A 25,046-nucleotide genomic window follows, 5' to 3' on the forward strand; every position below is an offset into this window, starting at 1 on the left:
CCGCAGGAAATTTGACATATAAACCTTTACATAAATCTTAACAAAAATGTTTCTTCTCATCTAAGACTAATATGAAACATAATGTACCACATCTTCCTTCATTGACATTTGTTTTTTAAAGGAAAATAACAGTTTTGTAGGTTTTTAACCAATGTTACGAAAAAACAAGGCGTCACGTCTCCCACCGTTCGCTAATGGCCGTGATCGCCCATACTCTTATCATGCAAATGACCTGTCACGCAGGGACCTTACACCAGTGTCTGACAGTGCTAGAAAGTTTCAATTTTTTTTTAACAGACCTAGCAAATTTTGTTTTAGATCTACAGACACATGGCTTGTTTAAAAGCTGAAGATCTTAGCTTTTTATTACTAAAAACGATACATTTCTAGCCTCTCCCATTCCGAAGTTATGTCCATTTTAAGCGACGGATAGTTTAACAAAAAATAGCGTTATTTCCCGCCTTTGTAAAAAGCGAAAGACGGTTTCATTATGCGCTTTACTCTCCGCAAGCGCGTACATATAGCAGGTTCAGAATATCAGAATGTGCAAGCTGCATAATTTAACATTACTAGATGCCACAGAGACAAGTTAGATAAAACAACAGACTGCACTGAATCATGCTGCTTACAGTGCTTAGCACCATGATTCGTGACAAAGTTGCTCTTACAAGAATACGAATGCATGCTGCAACTTCTGGAATATTTTGGAAGACATTAGAACAATCACCAGGGAGTTTATCGTCTACATAACTGGTTGGCCCTCACGAAGTTGTAAGTCTGATGTCTTTACTCCTTTCATTAGTTTGCATTCATTGGCTTGCACTGTCTGAGACTGGTGTAATGTCCCATACAAAACCTGCTGGCTGTAGGCTATTCAATATTAATAACGCACCGACCTGTTGCGCATAAAACAAATGTCAACAACTTCACATGAAGACATGTGTATTCTGAATGCGTTTTCAGCAAACCTGTCGTTGTCATCAGGACCTGATCTTTTCACTGGAACATGCTGTATGGTTGCAACTCGGATTTTTAAAAAAACGCGTTGCGATGTCATCTGGCCGGGGCTTGAGTTAAAATGCGCCGCGCGCAGCACTAACAACAAGAGAAAGCTGTCTGCTTGCATGTTGCAGGATGGCAAATTACGTTACAGAATCCACGCACCCGTTTTAAGTCCAGTCCATACAGTTAGGGGTGCGCGGTATGGACGTTATACTATCGTGCGCGGTATTTTTTCCACCAAGGTATAGATTTTGTCCATACCGCCATAGCGCATTGCGTCCTGCAGATGGCAGTAGACAACGTTTTGAACATCCACCGACTGTCTCGTAGTTGTGCTGCTATTTTTCTACAACCACATATTCTTTTGCTACAATCTCATTGAAATAAGCTTTAAGTGTAAAATGTATAGTAGTGAACTACTGTTTTAAACTGTATGTGATTTGATTCTGGTCTCCACAATTGAATGTACAGTGGTGTATGAAAAGCAAGTTAGAAGCTAACAGCCCAAGTCATTCATGTCAATGCTGGTGTCTGACAACAGAAATGTGCTAAATCTATGTGCTAACACTGGTTGCTTTACATTTGCGCCAGCCTCACTAATGTCACTGTGTCCAGTTGAGATAATATCATTCATGATATCTGGCTGGGTGTTAGAAACTTAAATGACTGTTCACTGTTTAAAATGTGATTTAGCGATTTCGCTAACGTTAGCACGCTAACCGCTGCTGCAGTGATAGCTGCCATTTAAATGCATTAGTTCTACAATGCATTGCTAGCTGCCTCATGTGAAAGTGAACAACAGCCTTGATTATATCAGTCTGTGTAAGTCACAAAAAGATGTCTGAGAAGTTGTTTGAAAGCTCTTTTCTGGCTCTACAAATTAAAGGCTCAGTATGGAATACAACAACCTTCACAATATGAATTATGATACATTGAAAAGTTAAAATTTGAATACCAAAAAGCCTTATATTTTAAAATGGCCGGTTTCTTGTCTAAACATAGCCTGTAAGGTCATAAACAACACTTGAAAATGTGGTGTTTGGTTCTTTTTTAATTTCAGAGATAATGGGACATAAAGGTTGAAATGAGTTGTAATGAAGTAGTAATAGAGTAGTGTCAGGGACAGGACTGGACTGGCCATCTGGCATAACTGGAATTTTCACGGTCGGCCCTGCACCCTCGTCGGCCCCTATTCCAGGTACTCAAAAACTACACAGCTTCTGCCCATTGTCAATGGACACAGTGGAAGCTAGACCATTTTCAGCATTCAGAGAAGGCAGGGTTGAAAGAATAAGCTCAGTAAAGGAATTTTCTAAATGTTCAAGCATCAAAGGGTATGTTGTAGCTGTATATGATGGCAACTAGTGGCTAGAATGTGTTGAGGCCTGTATGCCGAGCACTGGAGAGGTGAAACTGAACTTCCTGCATCTCCATGGACCATCTCCATCCTTCACATATGTACACATATAGCCATGCTGTCATGTGATATTACCATATTATTACTAGGTGGTCTGTATGGTGCCATATTTGTGAGTCCAATTATCTCTGAAATGAATAAAGAACCAAACACCAGCATTTCAGGTGTTGTTCATGACATTGCAGGCTATGTTTAGACAAGGAACTGGCCATTTTAAAATATACGTTTTTTTTTTTATATTCAATTTAAAAAAAATAAATTTATGATTTCATATTCTGAGGGTTGTTGTATTCCATGCTGTTTGTGTAATTTGTAGAGCCTGAAAAGAGCTTTCAAATAACACCACGGACATATTTTTGTGACTTACACTGACTAGTCAAGGCTGAATGCATAGTGTCCTACCCTCATATGTAAACCTTCGCTAGTCTGTTTCTCCCTTAATAATGGTGTCAGACTCACACAAATGCAGTTCTGGGGTGCTACCTTGCTACTAAACAGGCACAGCAGGTATGATTGAAATCTGTGTCGGTCGGGTCCCAAAGTGTCTGATTTCACGTGAAATGACCCAACTGTCCCATTCCATTTGATTCGCCGCAACGACCTGATGAGGGTTGATCTGTCACTGCATTTCGCCTCGCATTTCGCCTCCTATATGTCCCTACCGTTAGAGTTACAGTATGCTTTGCATCTCCTGACCGCCAGGGCAGCCTCTACTAGTGCGTATATGTCAGATGTGTGCACACAGATGCATAGATAAGACAGTAGCCTGTCACTCACTGCAAAAACATAATGTGTGAAATGACAGCTTATAAGTCTACATGCATGCATGTTTCTTCTCATTCATTGCAGTCACTATGGGAGGTTCTAAGTCTAAGTCTGTTCCTGTTCCTGTTCCTAGCCCCTGTAAGTCTGCTGCACATACACTGTACTTACATATTCTAGAGAGTGTATCAATATAAAAGTGCTTGTTTATAGTTACTCATTGTGAATGAATTGTCGTATTACTTATGTTGTCATGACAGTCAGAAAAATGTTGAAATCATCAACTGTCACTGGCTCATCATTCTAAAACACTACTGGAGTTGTAATTGCTCCAACCCTATATTTAACTGTTACAGAAGTAGGCCTACAGTTTTGAGTTGTTGCCCTGTCACTATACCAACAGCTTTGGTCTGAATGTTTTTGTTATGGGTTGTAATATCAGACAATGTTAGAGTGGGACAGTAACCTAATTCTCTTCTATTGTCCCCTTTCTTTTGGTCTGTTTCTGTTGTGTGTGCTGTTGTAGTTTTGCCTGACCACTGGAGGAAAATTGACTTTTCAACATCGTAAGTTGTTCTGCCTGACTGTAAAAATATCTATTAGAATTTAGAAAACAAAGTAGTTTTGTGGCCCTGTATAACCATTTCCTTTTGTTTTTGTGTTTCACGATTTTCATAGTTGGAAGTGGGTATGGATTTTTCATGTAAGAGGTTCCACCAAAACAATAGTTTGATATTAGTGTTCTACAGATTGTAGATATTAGATAGCTTTATTAGTACCCAAATGTAGATTTGTACTTCAATTTCAATTTTGAAAACATAATACACTGTAAATGATGCATCTCGCTGTCTGTGCGATGTCAACTGGCCTGGGACAGTTTGGTGGTTTGGCAGTACAGAGAGTAGCCTAATGTGTCGTCTTCAAGATTAACTTTTATTATAAAAGCAACTGTCTTGAGCCAAAAATGTAATGTAAACTGGCGTCTGCGCAACATCCAGTGAGAGAGATTATGTCGCTTCATTTTCAGTTTGTATTTGCGCTGGATTTGACGCTTGAACCAATTGGAAGGGGGGCTCCCTCCAGATGGGGGTACTTTGACTAAATTGTCGATGCGCTCGCTGTTCGACAAACTACAATTTCAATCTGTCGCTGATCCAAACCTATTGGAAGGGGGCCCCCCTCGAGCAAGGGGTATTAGGGAGGCGCTGTTGCTTCCCTCGCAGCAGAGCCCTTCATACAGATGACGGTGCCTTATTATGAAGCTATTTAAAATCGTCATTGCTGTTGGGTACATAACCTGTCGTCCTTGGGGGCCCCACCTACTCGGGGGCCCTAGGCAACTGCCTACATTGCTTACCTTAACGCAACGGGCCTGGTTGAAGCACACAAAAGGATGGATGCTGAAATGGGACAAGAACCCATATTTTTCACGGTACAGACAGACGCGGACCACAAATGTGTCACGTTTAGGGTGTTTTATCAAAGTTCAGGGAAAAGGGGGTTGGGAGAAGGAGGTTTCCAAGCTTCGTGGAGTTTACCGGGATGCCAGAGGCTCCAGAGGTTCGTGTGTGTGTGTGTGTGTGTGAGAGTGTGTGTGTGTGTGTGTGTGTGTGTGCCCCCCCCCCCCCCCCCCACCACCCCACCCCCCCCCCCCGTCGGCAGATGTGACTCCTACGGAGATGATGGATGAAGACTCTGGATGGAAGAATCCTGAGGGGAACACACTCACAACAGGGCAGAATGAACAAGTGCAGAGGTACAGATCAGGGCAATGCAGAAATCGTAGTCACTACGAGGTTCAGGGCAGAAGAGTAGTCGGAGTCGGGGACAAAGGCAGGTCGGGTTTCCAAGGCATATAGGCTATGAGCCGCAGGGGTCGACCGGTGCCATCTGGGGGGAGGAATGCTATCAATGTTTTTTGGAAAGGTATATCCCCCCACTAGTAGAAAAAGCTTGATAGCAGTCATGGGGTGGTAGCGAAATCACTTTTTTCAGCTCTTGAAGTTACTACCCCCCTATAATAAATACTGTTTTTTAATATCGGCTGTGTATGTAGTTATGGCTTATGTTTGGGGTATTGCCAATATTCTATCTATACCATCGTGCTTGTTATCACTGGAAAGGGGACCTTTCAGGCTTTCATTTAAGCCCATCAATGAATCTGTCTGACATACACAGAAGCCAGAGCATGTCATTAAACCAGAAATAGCTCCCATTGTCACACAAATTGTGCCTAAACTGTGCACTTTCCTTTACATCTGTGGCATGAAAGAACACCAAAGACACCAAAGTTAACAACCTCAATACTCAGGGCACTCTGCCGATTCAGAAAATGTATAATATGCCCATTCAAAATAGGACCCAATAGAATGGACTAATACAATGCCCGGTATCACTTTACTTAAACAAACTTTGTTTATACTGTAGTTCATATGTGAATGTACATTACATTCACAAGTTGTTAAAGTATTCAATTATTGTAGTGTTGTATGTGAAGTAATACAATCTAAATCAGTGTTTCCCAACCTTTTTTGAGCCAGGGCACACTTTTTCCCTTCAAAAAATCTTGCGGCACACCACCAACCAAAAATGATGAAATAATGAAAACAAATTATAGTAGCCGCCTAACAATGTAGTAATTCTTATAAAAGTGTCTTGAATAGCAATCAAATAAACACAAAAATGTTTTTTTTTTTTATCATCTTTTAATTTTCCTCTTTCAAATAAAAAGTTCACTTAACATGTCCACTTCTTAAGGAAGGTATCAACTTCAAAGTAGGCCTAGGCCTACTATATACAAATTGTTATTCCAAAAGCATTCTATTTGCAGGAATACAGAAAGGAATGCTTATTCTGACAGTAGCAATCAGGGCTCTAAATTAACACACGCCAACACGCCAAACACGGGTGAAAATTAATTTTGGCTAGTAGAAAAAAATACCTACCCGCCAATTTGGCTAGTAGCGCCCGAGTACAGTAACTTATGAACGGTAAACCGCTGCTCTGACGAACGTTATACGGCGAGATTTCCTACATTACCCATGGACACTAGCGTCACGAGGTAGCCTCCCACCGTGGGCTTTCCAGTGCATCGAGCGTCAACTCCATGCTGTTGCGCGCGCCAGGATTGAAAACATTTCAGACGACCAGCCTTCTGTCAGCTAAGCTGCGCTCACACTATTCTGACAGGCAGCTCTCCTCCTATGTTCTCGTCGCTTTCTCTACAACCTTTTAACGTCACTACTGCTATTATTACTATATGAACCTTGCTGTAACAGGCTGCATTTTTTAAGCAGCGAGACCCTGACCGTTTCAATAACAGGATTTACGCAGATTATGCATAGCGCTACTTCTGTTGTGTAGACGTTTTGTGCGATTGATGAGAATGTGGTGGGGGTTAGAGGAAGGTTCTGTGTGTTGGTGAATGCTAGTAGCCTAGTAATTGTAAACAGTGACGTTAAAAACGAGTGATTGTGGAACGAAATAGCGACCAGGGCAGAGGAGAGCCGACTGTCAGAGTGTGACCGCAGCTGTCAGTTCAGTTGTCTTCTGAAATGTTCAGAGTCCTGGCGCAACTAAGTTGGAAAGCCCACGCCATCGAAAAGAAAAAAAAAAAAAGCAACGACGAAGCTGTGGAAGTAACAAAGGAAGCGAAGATTCCCGAGATATTATTTACTTTTAATTAAACTAGGCTTCTTGTTATTTTGTTGCGCATGGTAGAGAAGAGCTCCTCCTCTCTCCTCTCCTTTTCCTCTAATCTGTTCTCCTTCCTTGGGGTGTGCGTATGTGAGGTTTTGTAGTGTTTGGCTGTGTGCTTGGTTACTGTAGGCCTATGTTAAAGGTCTGTTATGTGAGTGGCTTGTGTGATGTGATTCAGCTGCTTTCAGAGGAATTGAACAAAAACTAATCAAATTAATTAGGCCTAAGTAATGAAAGTAAAAAATAAAGCAGAAGTTAAAAAATACTGAAAAAATATATAGCCTATAATATGCTTATTATGTAGGCATATAGTAGCCTATGCAGGCCTATAGTGTATCTGTGTTGTAGAAATAGTTGAACAAAATGACCATCATTTAAAAAAAACAACTAGTCTAATGCATAGTTTATTTTGGCGAGATTAAAAAAAATGGCTAGTTGAACTTCTGTTTGGCTGGTAAGAAAAAATGTCCACTAGCCAAATTGGCTGGTGGTGGAAAAAGTTAATTTAGAGCCCTGGTAGCAATCACTGACTTATACTATACAAGTCAGTGGTAGCAATGCTATTTAGGAAATATTTCACTGTTACAATATGAATATGCATGTTTAATATCAATCTCTATTCAATGCCTTGCAAAATAGAACGCTTTATCTGATTGCGTCTCCATCCACAAAACGCACATTGGCCAGGAGTTGCGCATGTCCACTAATATCAGCCTCGTCAAGTTGCAACGCAAATTTCTCACGGATACGGAATCGAAACCACACTTTCGATGTCAGCAGACATGTCATCAATGTCTGGAAATTGTGTTATTTAAGAGTGGGACTTTGGCTATTTCTTTAACTGCTTAAGGTCCAAGCATCTCATTTACAATGGCTTTGCCGGCAGGTAATTATTAGCGTCTCTGACACTTCGTGACTTTTTTGATTTGGTTACAAGTTCAGCTACGTGGTAGCTAGCTTTAAGTTTCTCTCGTTTACCTTTTTCCCTCATAAATGTTGCTTGGTTCTCTGTTTGCTTACGCAGGCCAACAAAATAGTCTGCACTCTTGTTTTGTGAAAGGTGTTTCGTTTACATACCAAGCACAATAGAATCGGTGCCGTTGCATCCCACGTACAAGTACCGGTGTCCTGTCTATATGAGCGACCCGTCGAGATGTGATTCTCTTCGCTACTGAGCATGCGCACGCATGCGCACACCCTCGAGGTGGTTTTCGCGGGTGATTGCCCATCGAATTGTGAGACCGCAAGTTACGATAGGATCCCCTGAGACTGTCAACTTTAGTGACTCAAACTGTAGCCTATGTCCTCCTGAGGTTACCACCAGTCATCCATAGTCTAGTTAGCCTATAGCCTGTCCACCGACTGTCATGGACTGAAAGTTACGATATATCCCCTGGGGGGAAAACGGCAGAGGTGGAAAGTAACTACTTTACTCGCGTTACTGTAATTGAGATAGCGTGGATCATCCAGCAGATCATTGGAAAATCTGCGAAATAGCGTGGCCTCGAACATTTGCTACTTTGTTGCCTAACCGTAATCGCTCTCACGCTCAGCCTCGAACATTGTAACATCGATCAGAAAAGACTATTTATGTAGCCTAGAGGAGGCGTTCTCGTTGCAAAATGGAAAAAATCGCCACCTACGATTGAGCTGTCAAAATGCTCCCTTCACCCTTTTCACTCAAGAATTTGAATTGACTGCATTGTAAAATGCCTGAACATGGTAATAAGAAATGCACTGCTGGGGATGTTATGAAAATATGATTCCGGTCATTAAAAGACAGACATCTGCCAAAACAAAGCCAATACGCTATCTGGGAATATCTAAACCGCGCTTGTTTATCCCCATAGCACATGATTTCATGTGGCAATTTGCCTTGCAAGCCCACGTCGCATTGAAACCAAACCGCAAATGACTGTATTAAACAACCCGTAGCCAGGCCCTGATCCCAAACACTTTCTCCAGTATTTGCGCAAACTCAACTCAGTCTCTTTCATATGGCACGTTTCTTAACTTGCTCAAACGAGAGGCTCACAGTTTTTTGGTGGTCAGCTGCCGCACGTTCTTATTAAACTCGGCACGAGCGATTGCACACCCCTGTCCGTGAAATAAACAAAGTAATGGTTATTAAAACAGTCCTACGTGGACCGATTGAAACGCCTTCCGCGGAAAATCAAGGTCGCTCATTTAGATGAGGCATCGCAAATCGATAGAACACCACTATCGAATAGGGCGACCGGTCGCTCATCTCGACGAGGCAACACATCTCGACAGAACACCGGCAGTAAACTTTTTGAATTGACTCGAGCTCACGGCACGGCATTTGCCTTTTTTGACAGCTACTACAATGCAATTCGCTACCTGCTGCCACCTAGTGATAAGGAATTATTACATGATTAGGACGCCAGTCAACAGCAGACACTGACATATAGGCATTATTTGCTGATAATAATGAATTCTTTTTTTCCCCTTTTTTTTTTGAAAACAAGAATTTTCCACGGCACACCTGGCGATCTCTCACGGCACACTAGTGCGCGAAACACTGATCTAAACGGTAGGCCCTGGAATGATAGGGCATTGGGTAACACTTTACTTAAACCACTCAGATATGGTATCTCATTAACAGAATTTAGATAAATGTTCATATACAACATTTTATACAGGCTATTTCATAAGCAAATAGACTGAGACCCTATACAAGGGGTTGCAAGTCAATAAAGAAACATGTTGCAAAGGGAATATGTTTAATGAAAGAATAGTTTCATGTAGATTTATATTATTTCTTCGTCAGTACTCTTCATCTTCCATGTCATCCCCTTCATCTGAACTGTCTATGGTTGCCTGGTTTCCGCACACTCTCAGTTTACACATGTCTGTGCACCTGAGGCCATTTACCAGACAAACATAATGATGGCTAGAGCATCTTTTAGTGCAGTTGCACGAAAGAAGGTCCAGGACAGCTTGGGGTATTGTCAATATTTTATACAATAGCGCTTGGTATTACTGGAAAGGGGACCTTTCATTCTTCCATTTTAGTCCATTGCTGAATCTTTCTGACACACACAGAGGTCACACTTCATTAAACCAGACATAGGTCACATTTTCTCACAATGTTGGCTAAACTGTTTGATTTCGTTTATCTCTGTGGCATGAAAGAACACCAAGGATACAAAATTAGACAACCTCAATACTCTGTGGACTCTGTTGATTCAGAAAATGTATAATATGCCCATACAATTATTTTGTATATGTTTGTGAGGGCCTAAAATTTGACTTGTGTAACCACCAATAGTCTTCAAAATAGTAGCCAATATAGCAGGTCATTAGCTGGAAATATCAGGCCTTTTTTCCTGCCAATGTTTGTGCTGACATTCACAGAGGTCATTAAACCAGTAATTTCTCGGCCCTATCGTGGCCTAATGGTAGGGCACTGGTCTACTACGCGGCCGACCCGGGTTAGATTCTGAACCGTGCCCTTTGCCGACCCTCCCCCATCTCTCCCTCCCAACTCGGTTCCCGTCACCTCCTTCACTGTCCTGTCTCATATAAACAAAAAATAAAGGCTTGAAAAGCCCCCCCAAGATACTTAAATGATCACTCCTGCCAATTTCAATATGCTGTATTGCTCAACCTACCCTTGACTTGTCAGTACCCGGAGATGCTGCATGCTGCTATTCTAATGGGGGCAGATTTTGTTTACATTTTAAAAAATCTTAACATGGGCCTACTCCAAATATTTTCCCAAAAGGTAACACCTGCCCCCATTACAATGACCAGGATCTTGGAAAAGGCTGAAGAAAAAAAAATCTCAGGTACTGACAAGTCCAGGGTAGTGTGAGCATTACATGCATGTTGAAATTGGCTGGCGTTATCCTTTAAACCAGTAATTTCTCACAAATTCCACCTCAACTGTATGATTTATGTTGTCCCTATACCATGGGAAAACATCAGGGACACAAAACCCAATGATTTTAAAAATCTAGGCATGCTGTTGATTCAGAAAATGTATAATGTACCCATACAATATTTGCGGGAGCCTTTAACAGGCCCTAATGATCCTCAAGGCCCTAATGACCTATTTTCTGACCAATTCTGTACTATCTCCTTACAGACATGCATACAAATGTTGGATAAAAAGAAAAATGAATCAATATATGTATGTATACATAGTGTATATACATACAGTGTGAATGTATGTGCATAAGAATGCATGAATCCGCTTTGAAATGGTACTGTTGTCAGTAAATGATCAAATACATACAGTGCACTGCTTAATAATAGACTTATTGTCCTGCCAGACATTTCACAGATTACCGACCAAAAGCTTATTGAAAGAAATTGAAAAATATTGCCCAAAATTCAGTACGGTAGCCCTTCCCCAAATGATAATTTCATAGGCTACATTTTTGCCATACAGAAAAGGTGTGTGTGTGTGTGTGTGTGTGTGTGTGTGTGTGTGTGCGCGCGCGTGTGAGTGTGTGCGTGCGTGCGTGCGTGCGTGCGTGCATGGCCGTAGTTACATTTGAGGCTAGCGAGGTCCGGACCTCGCCTATCGTGAGAGTTTTTTTATTATTATTATTATTTTAACGGCAAATATGACCAACTGAAACACACAAAAACATCTATAAACCTTTGTGAAGCGTCCTTTGCAAACTGTGGTTAACATCCATGTGCTATGTGTTCTAGTTTTGCCTTTGTGTTCTGTTTTTGAGAGTAAATAAGATTGATTAATATCGCAAGTGGTGCGACTCGTGGGAGAGAACGCAACTCAGCCGACATCGCAAGTGTTTGGTCGCGTTCGTGACAGAGCATTGCGCAACGCAAAATTACCATGCTTTCTGGTTGGAAAAATGCATTGAAATGGCAAAGTGTGCGTGTGCAGCCTGCGCAGTAATGTGCCATCACGAACGCGCCCATTAAGCACGCGCTTGGTGAGATCTCCGCTATCAGAAAGCCCGCGCTTGGTGAGATCTACATAAAGCTCATGCGTAACAAGTAGGCTATGGTGTCTTAAAAAGCCATTTGAGTCATTATTTTAAGAATGCCGGCTGCTGCATCAGCTGCTGCATAAAGGTAAAAGCAGGATATCCGTGAAAGGCTAATTGATTGTAAATTGTAAAGCATGTGATAAACACTGACAGAGGAGGTCACCGGAACATCTTCAGGTGTGGATATTTTCCTGTTAATTTGGACAAGTGCCAAGACTATCGACGTTGCCACGTCTTCGTCAGAGTCAATCGCAGTAAAATATCCACACCTGAAGAGGCTCCCGTGACTACTGTGTCTGCATAGCCGTGACGCATCAGATGGCTCAGGAGCGCGGAGGATAGGCTACTTTTCTTTCTCGTTGATAGACTTTTGTCTTCTGCGCTTGTGAAGAACTATAACAACTAAAAAAAAAAAAACGTTTGATGCGACTCTAGGAAGAAAAACGTTTACTCCAAATTAGGTGGTTTGCACTACAGAGATAGCTATCCCTGTATCTTTGGAGGAAAACAGCTGAAGTGTAATTTCATTGGGAGAAAAATATGAATGGCTGAGCAACTTGCCATCTGAGGATGTAGCTTATTGTGCAACTTCAGGGTCAAGCTTTAGTTTCCTTACAAAGGGCTTTACTGACTGGGAGGATGCTGTTTATAATAAAAGAGGCATGATACCAAAGCATTGCCATTCAAAGGGAATAGGCTGAGTTGGCTGAAAACTAGGCCTACAACATATTTATTGTTATACATGTCTACATATTTACTATTTCACAGGCCTATACATTCATAGAGGAGGGCCCTATATATAGGCCTGTGTAGCCTATATTTATTTATTTTATGAATTCATTTTTAATTTATATTTTATATTAAAAATAAAATGTCGGCGCGCGCTCAGCGCGCATCATGGACCTCGCCTACTTCACATGGCTGGCTACGGCCATGCGTGCGTGCGTGCGTGCGTGCGTGCATGCGTGCGCGAGCAGAAGAGATTCAAACTTGATGCCATCTCAAATTTGTGTCAAAATTCAATATGGCTGCTATTTCCCAAAGTGGATGACTTTCATGCATTTTTCTCAATACTGTGGGGCCATAATATACTACAGAGTAGATTACTTTTTTCCAGCACTTTTCTGTTATATTCTCTTACAGATATTTTACCAAAGGTTGACTAAACAAACCAAAAAATAAGTTTGAGAATGAAGTCCAGTTGGAGTGCTTCCTGGAACTGTCTAGTTTTTTAAGATGGTGCTCTTTGGTGACAGGCTTGGTTGATTTCAAAAAAGTTTGAGAAATACCAAGGCACTCATCTTCTTTGTAATTAAAATGCCTTTATTTTGTTGGGCATAGCATGATTAAAATACTTCGACGCGTTTCGGCATGAAGCCTTCGTCAGGAAGTGTGCAGTTTCTTCTGTGACAAACAGACATAATTAAAAGACATCATGAGTGTTCTCAGGTGTGCAGGGTGGGACCAATTAGCCAATGGCTAACCACTCTTCAACATACAAAAAACAGAAAAACAACAATATCAATTGTGGGCAGCAGGGGGCCTCATTCTACAGTCTCTACAGATATAATAGAGTATTGGACAGCAAAACAGAAAAAAACATGCATGAAATACATATACTTAAACAGTAGTGTTTACAAAAAGTGGCAGTATTCCATCTCATCATTTAAGCCTGGATATTGAGTAGCTTTTAATTTAAAAATCCAGTAGCTCTCTCGCTGATTTAATTGTTTTAATCTATCGCCCCCTCTCATTGTTTGTGGTATATGATCAATACCTATAGCTCTTAAAATAGCTGGGTCACTGTTGTGCTGGTCTTTAAAATGGCGTGCCATTGGATAGTTCTCATTTTTTGTTCTAATTGCGTACTTGTGTTCTGAGACTCTATCTTGTAACCTACGTTTGGTCCTGCCAATGTAAAAAACATTGCAGAGGGGACATTCCAGTTTATAAATGACAAATGTTGTTTTACAATTAATAAAATGCCGAATGTCATGTGTTCTGTGTCCATGTGCATCTTCAAATGTTTTACTTTTGACTATAGTAGGGCAATGATTACAATGACCACATTTGAAGCTACCTTGCGGTTTCTTAGACAGCCAAGTGTTCCCAGAGGATGGTGGTAGATAGCTGTGGACAAGTTTGTCATTTAAAGTAGGAGCCCGCTTAAAGCTGAAAACAGGGGGCTCCTGAAAAACATTATTCAAAGAAGTGTCACACTGTAATAAATTCCAGTTCTTTCTTATTATGTTTTTAATGTGATTTGCTTCAGTGCTGAACCTTGTGGAGAAGAAAATTCTCCCAGAACTTTGTCTAGAGTTCCCACTTGTTAAAGGGACAGTTTGGTCAATTTCAACATGCAGTTGTAATGCTCACACTACCCTGGACTTGTCAGTGCCTGCGATTTTTTTTTCTTCTTCTTCAGCCGTTTCCGAGATCCTGGTCATTGTAATGGGGGCAGCTCTTTGTTTACATTTAAAAAAAAACATTTTTATTTATTCCCAAAAACATCCAAAAGGTTATAAAACATCAGCAGACAACTAGCAAACAGCAGTACCTTTTGGGAAAATATTTGGAGTTGGCCTATGTTTCATTTTTTTAAAATGTAAACAAACGCTGCCCCCATTAGAATTGCTCATATCTCGGAAAGGGCTGAGCCAAAAAATGTGGCATCACCAGGTACTGACAAGTCAAGGGTAGCGTGAGCAATACAACTGCATGTTGAAATTGACCAAACTGTCCCTTTAACAGGGATTGCCTGTCTAAGTTCTTTGCTCTGTGTTTAGCACACTGAATGGTTTTCTTTTTGTAACCTCTTTGAATGAATCTGTTTTCCATTTCATTAGCCTTAACCTCAAAAGAATCAGTTTCGTCGCAAATTCTTTTCAGTCTCTGGAATTGACCGTAGGGTATATTATCCTTTAAATGTCTAGGGTGGAAGCTTTTTGCATGCAAGATAGTATTACGTGAAGTAGGCTTTCTATAGATGGTGGAATGTAAGAGACCTTCATTATCCTTGTATATTTCTAGATCTAGAAAGCTAATGCGTTGTTTGTCATATTCCAGAGACAGTTTGATGTTTTTGTTTATGCCATTGAGGTAAGTATGGAAAGACACTAGTTCAGCTTCTGAACCATCCCACAGTAGGAGTACATCATCAATATACCTCCCATAGTAGATTATCTTATTTAAATAGGAATTTTTAGTAGAGTTAAACACAAAATCATTTTCCCATTTACCCATATATAAACCCGCATAGGAAGGACTGTAGCAAGCTCCCATTGCACATCCTTTAGCTTGCTTAAAAAGGCGATCTTGAAAAATAAAGATGTTATTATGTATTGTCCATTTAGTTAATTTTAAAAGGAAATGTGCAGGGGGAGATTCTGTTTGTAGGTGGTCTTGTAGAAAAAACTCGAGTGCTGCTAGCCCCTCTTCATGCACAATAGAGGTGTATAGTGACTCCACATCCATAGTTACTAATAAAGTATCTTACCTAGTTCCTGTATCTTCTGAAGAACAGCTGTAGTGTCTTGTATATATGCTGGGAGTTGAGGTAAAATGGGCTTAATGAAGTAATCTATGTATTTTGAAACAGGTTCTGTAAGACTGTCAATCCCAGATATGACTGGTCTCCCTGGGGGATTTTCCAAATTTTTATGTATCTTTGGTAGAAGGTAAAAAGATGCCAGTTTAGGGTGCTCTTTGAAAAGAAATTTACATTCACCATCAGAGATCCAGTCATTTTCTTTAGCTTCAGTCAGTATGGTTTTTAACTCCATTTTTAAGACCTCTGTAGGGTTGTGTTTCAAAACCTCATAGTACACAGGATCATTCAGTTGTCTGTTTACCTCTTTTATGTATTTATCTTTCCCCCAAACAACCACAGCTCCTCCCTTATCGGCTCGTTTAATTATCAAATCATCATTTTTCATCATCTGTTCAAGAGCACAACGTTCCTGTTTTGTTAAATTATAGTACTTGGGTCTATTTTTTCTTTGTTGGTACATTTTATCTACTTCAAAGTCCACTTTCTTGGTAAAGGTACTCAGAGTAGCATTTGCAGTGACAGGACAAAAAGTAGACCTGGGTTTAAAGGGAGTTCCTTGCGTAGTTGTGCTAGCAGAGTCAATATGAGTCTTTGAAGTTTGACTGTTCATACTGTACCAGGCTTTAAGGTGCAAGTTTCTGTAGAACCTGTAGAGGTCAATCTTGGTGTCGAATTCTCTGGATGAGTAAGTTGGAGCAAAAGTCAAGCCCTTTGATAGCACATCTATGCAGTTTTCTGAAAGAGGTTTTCCTGAGATGTTGATTACTGTGTCCCTTTGTAACTCCTCGTGGGTCGCCTGGCTGTGTTTCTTTTTTCTTCCTCTTCTAGTTGGTTTCTTTTTGCTTGTTGGGGTTTTCGTCCTGGTTTGGGGGTGGTAGTGGTCTTTTGTTGTTGTTTCTTCTTCTGGTCTAAAAAAGAGCCCCCTTCTTCAGTTGTTGAGTTGCTCGAGTGTGCTTCATCCTCGCTGCTGGTGATGTTAAAGGAGACTGTCCTTGGTCTTCTACGAGTCTGAGAGGAGTCTCTACGTTTGTAGGTTTGTTTTTTCCATGTGTAGACATTTCCCGTCTTGTAATCCATGTCATCCCTTTTGAAATTTTTAATTTTTTCTTGTTTGAGCTTTTGTGTGAATTGCTCTAAATCTTCTTTCATTTTCTTCTCCAGGTTTTTGAGGTGTTCTTGATCTTCATGTTGTGCAACAGTCTTTTGTAAATCTTCGATTTCACTCTTGAGTGCTTCTCTGTCTTTTTTGGACTCTTCAATAAGTAACAACATCAAGTCAAATGAACACTTGTTCAAGATAGCTTCCCACTTGTTCCTAAAAATAGTGTTGTCTGTTCTTCCGTTAGCTGGAAATTTTCTTAGTCTCAGGCCTCTTGGAATTTGGTTCTTTCTCCAGTAGTCTGACAGTGTGATTCCATGTAGATCTAGTTTGATGTCCTTGATCATCAGGTCCTTGAGGTCTAAGAAGTTCTTCTCAATGTCTGGATCAGGAGAGGGTGTAGAGTCCAGTTCTTCTAGGAGGGAGGAAGTACTGATGATCTGCCGACCTTCTTCTGGGGTGTAGGAAAAAGTGGTCGACATGTTTGGTCCCAAAAAATGTGTCAAATGTTCCACAAAACGCAGGTTGGTGTCTGCGGAGCAACTCCTTCAAAAACACTGCCTTTGTGTTTCAAAATGTTTCAGAATGAAGTCCAGTTGGAGTGCTTCCTGGAACTGTCTAGTTTTTTTAAGATGGTGCTCTTTGGTGACAGGCTTGGTTGATTTCAAAAAAGTTTGAGAAATACCAAGGCACTCATCTTCTTTGTAATTAAAATGCCTTTATTTTGTTGGGCATAGCATGATTAAAATACTTCGACGCGTTTCGGCATGAAGCCTTCGTCAGGAAGTGTGCAGTTTCTTCTGTGACAAACAGACATAATTAAAAGACATCATGAGTGTTCTCAGGTGTGCAGGGTGGGACCAATTAGCCAATGGCTAACCACTCTTCAACAAAGGTGACATAAAAAACACAGAAAGACAACAATATCAATTGTGGGCAGCAGGGGGCCTCATTCTACAGTCTCTACAGATATAATAGAGTATTGGACAACAAAACAGAAAAAACATGCATGAAATACATATACTTAAACAGTAGTGATAGATTAAAACAATTAAATCAGCGAGAGAGCTACTGGATTTTTAAATTAAAAGCTACTCAATATCCAGGCTTAAATGATGAGATGGAATACTGCCACTTTTTGTAAACACTACTGTTTAAGTATATGTATTTCATGCATGTTTTTTTCTGTTTTGCTGTCCAATACTCTATTATATCTGTAGAGACTGTAGAATGAGGCCCCCTGCTGCCCACAATTGATATTGTTGTCTTTCTGTGTTTTTTATGTCACCTTTGTTGAAGAGTGGTTAGCCATTGGCTAATTGGTCCCACCCTGCACACCTGAGAACACTCATGATGTCTTTTAATTATGTCTGTTTGTCACAGAAGGAACTGCACACTTCCTGACGAAGGCTTCATGCCGAAACGTGTCGAAGTATTTTAATCATGCTATGCCAAACAAAATAAAGCCATTTTAATTACAAAGAAGATGAGTGCCTTGGTATTTCTAAAACTTTTTTGACAAAAAAATAAATAATAATAAGTTTGATTTCGCTTCCTTGAAGCAGAGAATGGTCCTCCTACAATGGTCAAATGGCACATAGACAGTCAACTGCTGAAATAACTAGGCCTATGGTCCTTGCAATGACGTAAGCCTATAATATTCATTGATGAGTACGGTTCCTTTTTTTCAGCACAATTATTTCCTATTTCCTAATGGACAAATATATTCTTTCTTTCTTTCTTTCTTTCTTTCTTTCTTTCTTTCATGTGATTAGGACAATACACACTAATCAAGACATCCGTTAAAAAACATCAATATAAATATGTTGGCATTTGCATAGTTGCCAGATGTCATCCATAGTCCTAAGGCAGGTACCCATAATAAAAAAACAATACTGCATTACAGAAGACATGACATTTTACCACAAACACCAAATATATAGGCAGAGTAAAACAATGTTCATACTATTAATTAATAGGAGCAGGTCTGGTTTGTTTTCAGCCACTGTTTGCCTGTCATTTTGAAGATGCTGATGTTGATATGAGCATGGCTGAACAATAGAAGGTGAATTTCGATTTTGCCACCTTGACTTGACATGTCCTAAAGAAAGTGGTCAAAAATTGCTCAATTAAACATATACACAACACTACACATGTATCCACCCTTCCCCCCACCTGCTCTACAGTATCTCACCCCCACTCCCCTCCCCACCCTACAGTGTCTTATCTCCCCAACCCCCCTCACTTTCCTTTAAGCCCCCCCACCCAACAGTGCCCCCCCTCACCTACCCCCACTCAACAGTGCCCTCCACTCACCTACCCTGGCCTTGCCCCCCACCCAACAGTGCCCCCCCTCAATTGCCCTCACTCACCTCACCCCTACTTCTCCCCCTTGGCCCCCCCCCCCCCAACTCTACATCTACATGTAGGGCCTCCCCATGCCCCCGCTCATCTCTTTTATCTCCTTATTCTTATGTCTCCTTACATTTCCTTACGTCTATAAAGAAATAGGACAGAATTGGACTTAAAATGTGTCATATTAATGATCATTATGGCCTTTTTTAAGGCTCACAATACATTGTATGGGTATATCATACATTGTTTGAATAAGTAGAGTGCCTTGAGTATTGAAATGGTTGGGGTTTGTGTCCTTGATGTTTTCCCATGGTTTACAGTACGTAGGGACTAAAGAAAGCCTACAGTTTAGGCGACATTTGTTATTATTATTTCTGGTTTAATGAAGTGCTGTGACCTCTGAGTATGTCAGACAGATTTAGTAATGATCTTAAATGAATGCCTGATGCCAAGCAGAAACTTTGGCAGGAAAAAGGCCCAATATTTCCAACAGATGACCTGCATGTATTGGCTATTATTTTGAAGACTTTTGCTGGTTGCACAAGTCAAATATAACGCTCTCACAAACGCATATAAAATAATTGTATGGGCATATTATACATTTTCTGAATCAGCAGACTCCAAAGAGTATTGAGGTTGTCCAATTTTGTGTCCTTGGTGTTCTTTCACGCCACAGAGATAAACGAAAGCAGACAGTTTAGCTAAGAGTTGTTGGAAAATGTGAGCTATATCTGATTTAATGAAGTTCTGTGACCTCTGTGTATGTCAGACAGATTCACCAATGGGCTTAAACGAAAGTCTGAAAGGTCCCCTTTCCAGTAATACCAGGCACCATGGTATAGAATATTGGCAATACCCCACGAAATGAGCCTGAACTAGACATGCATCCAAATTCAAAAAGGGGGGTAGTCACTTCAAGAGCCAAAAAAAGGGGTTTCGCTACCACCCCCATGACTGCTATCAGGCTTTTTCTAGTAGTGGGGGGATATACCTTACCAAAAAAAATTGTTAGCATTCCTCCCCCCAGATGGCAACGATGGCCAAAATTTGGGGCCGCGGCTCAAGGCCTAATAGTCCGTGAGCCAGATGGGTTGACCATTACCGAAAAGGTGGCAAAGGTGAATATTTTGGATATGTACAGCCAACCCTGGAGCTCTTCAAATCATTAAAGGGGCATTCCACCGGTGGAGACATGAATATGTATTGAAAGTGGGTCATATATATAGTAGAATAGTAGCATACATTTCTAATTTGGTGCCTTCTTGGCCGAGAAAAGGCAGAAAATTACTTTTTAGTGCTTGTGGATTTGTGACAACAATCCCCATAATGCACTGCAATGCTCAAGTTCCACAGGCCACACCCAGTTATTTGGGACTCTAAGGGCCAAAACATACCAAGGCGGAACGGAACGGTCGCAGGACTGCTTAGTTTTGGCCGGCGTGCTTTTCTCTGCCTTGCACACTGACAGCGTCGGCGTGCGCGGCCAGTCCTATTCAAAACCCTAGCCACAGCCAAAGCTAGCATGCTACTTTGCCATTCATTTGAATGAGACACCGCCGGTCGCCGGCGTGAAAAATACGCTCGAGTTCTATTTTCCAAATGCAGCGCGGCGCGGAGCCGGCTCCCGCGCCGCTGACGCCCGACTACCGCCGGTTGGTGTGTAAGGACAGATAGGTTTCAATGTATTTTCACTGACGCCGGTAAAAACCGTGGCCGTTCCGCGCCGCTTTACCGCCTTGGTGTGTCAGACCCCTAACCGCAGAGATACACCAGCGGCGATCTGAGCGAGTCGAGCGACGGAAGTAATTGACTTTGCATTGAGTCGAGAGACAAAAGCGATTCTGGAGACTAGAGCGATTTGCGCGACGAGCGCGACAATTTGAAGTTGAAATCTTTTCAACTTTCTATGACGCGGTTCGGCGACAAGCCGCGACAGCCAATGACTGTATAGAGGTCAGTGACCACAGCCAATGGGAATGCTTGAATGCTTTGCCTTCTGCCTGTACGGACATACTCTAGTCTCCTCAATCTCTCGTATCGCTTGCTGCTACACTCTGTCGCTTGAATCGCATCGCCGCTGGTGTATCTCTGCGGTAAGCATCATCTCTCACTCAGCTTGCAGGCAGTGTTGCCAGATTGGGCTGTTTCCCACCCAATTGGGCTGTTTAGGATGGCCGTGTGCGGGTAAAAATGGCATTTAGCAGAAAAACCTGCCCAATTTTAGCCATAGAAATCAATAGAATTGGGCGGGAGTTTGAGCTTCTAAGCGGGTTTTGAGCATTTTTTTAAGCTGGAAATCATCAGCCTCATCTGGCAACCCTGCTTGCAGGTGCATCACAGTGGGACAGACATCACTGGAAAGGAGAAGCTGGAGCACACTGCAGCTTAGTTTTCAAGACTTTATTTTGTGCACACACCCGACCAACGTTTCGGTGTTGCTACACCTTCTTCAGAGTCAAATGATAGCAAGAGAGAGACACACATTTCAAGACTTGACATTCACAGATGATCCCACTTGGTTTGGCTAAATTGGTCTCATCTCATTGCAGGTAATTGACCCCACCCCCCAACACCAGTAACGATTCTTTGTCCCTGTCTTCAGGAACAGGTCACATGTGTGTGTGTGTGTGTGTGATTGGTAGCCAGGATCATCAACAAGACATCAGTGGCATCAAACACAAGGATGACAGATATGTGACCAGTCCTTGAAGCATGACAAGCATAAAGTAACATGTGTGTCAACCTCTTCCTTAGTAGATGATAGATCCTCTAACTTGTGCCCTCTGTGTTGAGTTAGTTTCTAATACTGATCTTTGGTCGTGGTGTACAGAGCCTTTTGCAAGACTCTTTTATGCCCCACTCTTTCAGCAAGAGGGTAGCCAGATTTGTTTTTGTTGTTGCTTTGAAGGAATTTCTTCCATTGCTGAACCCTGGGGACCATTCCATCAACGGCGGTAACCCCAAGTCTGAGCTCAAGTCGGTAAATTACGCTATTTTTAGACAGAGATCCGTTCCATCAGCCTTGCTAACCTGAAACTCAGCTGTCTTGCCACGGTAATTTATGCTCGAAGTCAAACCTGATAACTCCCAGGTTTAACATCAGGCTAAATAAATCAGTGTTTCAAAGAATTTCAACCTGCAGGAAGCTGTGTCGCAACCGGACCGTTCCGCATTTCCCCGCCAGCATTTTGCGAGATCAAAGCGAACCAGTCTCCCTATTCAAAAAGTGCATGGGGTGGTAATGCCTGTTAAAACTCCAATAATTACATTGTCTTTCATTTCGGGGGATTTTTTGATAATTAACACATTTTTAGAATACGTTTATTGTCTTGATGATAAGATAAGTTCAAGTAATTCTTGTCACGGAGAACATGGTGTAGATGGCACAGTGGTAAGTGCATAATATGTGAGCGCTCCGGGTTCAAATCTGGCGACTGGCGACATGTTATAGGCTAAAAATGAAATCTTCACCAACAAAGGCTATAGCCTATTTGCCTATTCTCTCATTTGATGTCTCTTTAAGTGGCTGGCTTCATTCTCAAGCAAGCAATATGTCTATGTAGACATTTACACTTTACAGGTAATTAAAAAAAAGTCCTCAAAGTCGCCGACGGTTGTTTTTTGCTTTGCAATGATTTAGCAAATGATCTCTGCCTTACGTGTTACCTATGCTTTGTTTCATCCTAAAACAAATTCTTCTGAAAGATAAAATAAAACACTCCAGCCGATGAAAGCATTTATATTTTTGTGCTGTGAAATGACAATCAATGTCTGATAAAGCTCCTTTGAAGATTGCATTAACGTCATTGCGCATGGTGGGAATCGAACACTGGCCTCTCACTTAGGAGAGCAGCTGCGTTACCGATGACCCACTAGATCTTACGTCAACTTCGTGATAAAAACTCTATTTCACAAAGCATGCCAGACTCCCCAACATGATCGCTTTTTCGACAATCTTTAATATGGACTTCCCCTGTACAACATGCACGAGCGCAACGACAGCTTTGATGAGCGCAGCTGAATTCCACCTAGCCAAGGCGCAGCTGATCTTCACCGATGGAACGGCTTCTGCCTCAAGTTTAAGCTGCCGTTAGTTGCAACTTGGCTTTTGCACGTAAGCGCCGCTGAATTCAGCTGCAATGATGGAATGGTCCCCATGTGTACTGTAGTGATCTGTTTGACATCTGTGCAACAAATTATTAGCCTCGCGACGTCATCCTCTGTACACTCGCCTCCAAAAGAGTTGTCGCCTATCCATCTGTTTGGAATATCAGCTAATAACCTGACTTTCAATTAATCACTTGGCTTCAGAAGTCACTCATATGAAAGCTACAACCCTCCAGAATGAAAATGTATGTACAAAAATACATTTCATGCACCAACGAAAGATTGACCCTTTATTGAACACAGACAGGGCAGATTTTGACAAGACAAAAGTTTTGTCGCCTATCGAACATAATGTGAAAATGAGCAGATAAGTCACTTCAAAACACTTAAAATACGTAAGATTGGGTGTCATATGTAATCACTGAATCACTCTCACCTCTCCAGTAAATTAACTTTGGCCTTAGGTGTATGTTTAGGGTCATTGTAATCATGGAAAGCAACACAATGAAAATCAATGGAGTTCAATGAGAGATGGTGACATATTCGCTATTCGTAGAGCAATACATGTTTAACTTCATGATTTAATCAATGATAAAAGCCCTCAAACACCTGCAGCATGCATGCAGCTCCTCATAAGAGCTGTATCTGTACCATGTTTCACTTTATGCACCATTTCTCTTTTTTCATATTCTTCATCTCCAACACCATATAGTTTTGATGCTATCAGTTCTAAAATGGCTGATCTTGGGATCTTGACTTCAGAGTATGAGTCCCATTAGCCTTCATTTTTGTCAGAATTAGGCCTGACATAGTCTTGGTTGGCTTTTTTTGAGACAGGACAGTGGGAGAGACTTCTTTGGTGTTAAAGGTGAAGAATTTGGACAAAATACATGTTGCCTAAAGTCAACCATGGGAGGGATACAGCTCTTATGAGGAGCTGCATGCATGCTGCTGGTGTGTGAGGGCTTTTATCATTGATTACATCATTAAGTTAAAAATGTATTGCTCTACGAATAGCAAATATGTCACCATCTCTCATTGAACTCCATTGATTTTCATTGTGTTGCTTTCCATGATTACAATGACCCTAAACATACACCTAAGGCCAAAGTTGATTTTCTGGAGAGGTGTGAGTGAATCAGTGATTAAGTATGACACCTGATCTGCGTATTTGAAGTGTTTTGAAGTGACTTATCTGCTCATTTTCACATTATGTTCGATAGGCGACAAAACTTTTGTCTTGTCAAAATCTGCCCTGTCTGTGTTCATTAAAGGATCAATCTTTCTTTGATGCATGAAATTTAGTTTTGTACATTCATTTTCATTCGAGAGGGTTGTAGCTTTCATATGAGTGACTTCTGAAGTGATTAATTGAAAGTCAGATTATTAGCTGTTATTCCAAACAGATGGATAGGCGACAACTCTTTTGGAGGCGAGTGTACTCCAGCCAAAGATTTTGGCTCCGCACATCGTCTGGCAAAGGCCTCGAGCTCGGTTCTCTCAGTGTTTTGCCAATCAGCAAACACTCTTGTCAGATGGCCATCATACTCCATAAGAAAGCTGAGATTCCAGGCTTTCGGAAAATGTATGGTAGCCTTTGCCACCTTTTCGGTAACGGTTTCCATATTTTGAGGCCGCCGCTCACAGACTAGCAGGAGTAGAGCTTAGACAAGCAGGATAAACAGGTGCAGGCTTCGCAGACGTTATGCGAACATGCCTGCATGTTTTTCTTTTCTTAAAAGGCGTATACTACATCTAAGTTAGAATTTAATTGTCTGACACGGACGCAGCCTGCCCTCAGAATCCACTTGCCGCCAGTAACGGCCACTCGCACTCGGAGCATCTAGCCGGAAAGTTGCCTGTTGGCTAATACACAGAGCCATGCAGGAGTTTGTCATACTATCTTTAAGAAACACGGCAGGCCTACTAGTTCTCTGAGTAAAGACACACTAAAACATTGATTGTAATACATATAGGGTGACCAAATGTCCGTATTTCCCAGGACATGTCCTGATTTTACGGCCTGTCCTGGGCGTCCCGGGATATTTTATGAAATGATGGAAATGT

The 25,046-nt window shown here is 41.4% G+C and overlaps 1 protein-coding gene across 1 annotated transcript in view; it reads left to right on the top strand.

Annotated features, from left to right (window-relative positions):
* Window positions 1-25,046, top strand: part of LOC134447371 (interferon-induced protein 44-like) — a 77,764-nt gene that overhangs the window by 12,469 nt on the left and 40,249 nt on the right. Inside the window, exons 2-3 of the mRNA XM_063196818.1 lie at window positions 3,269-3,322; window positions 3,708-3,747. Coding sequence (XP_063052888.1) covers window positions 3,274-3,322; window positions 3,708-3,747 — 89 coding nt within the window. The 5' untranslated portion in view covers window positions 3,269-3,273. The remainder of the gene's footprint in view (window positions 1-3,268; window positions 3,323-3,707; window positions 3,748-25,046) is intronic.

The sequence above is a fragment of the Engraulis encrasicolus genome, chromosome 4 (genome assembly GCF_034702125.1).
Source record: "Engraulis encrasicolus isolate BLACKSEA-1 chromosome 4, IST_EnEncr_1.0, whole genome shotgun sequence".
NCBI lineage: Eukaryota > Metazoa > Chordata > Actinopteri > Clupeiformes > Engraulidae > Engraulis > Engraulis encrasicolus.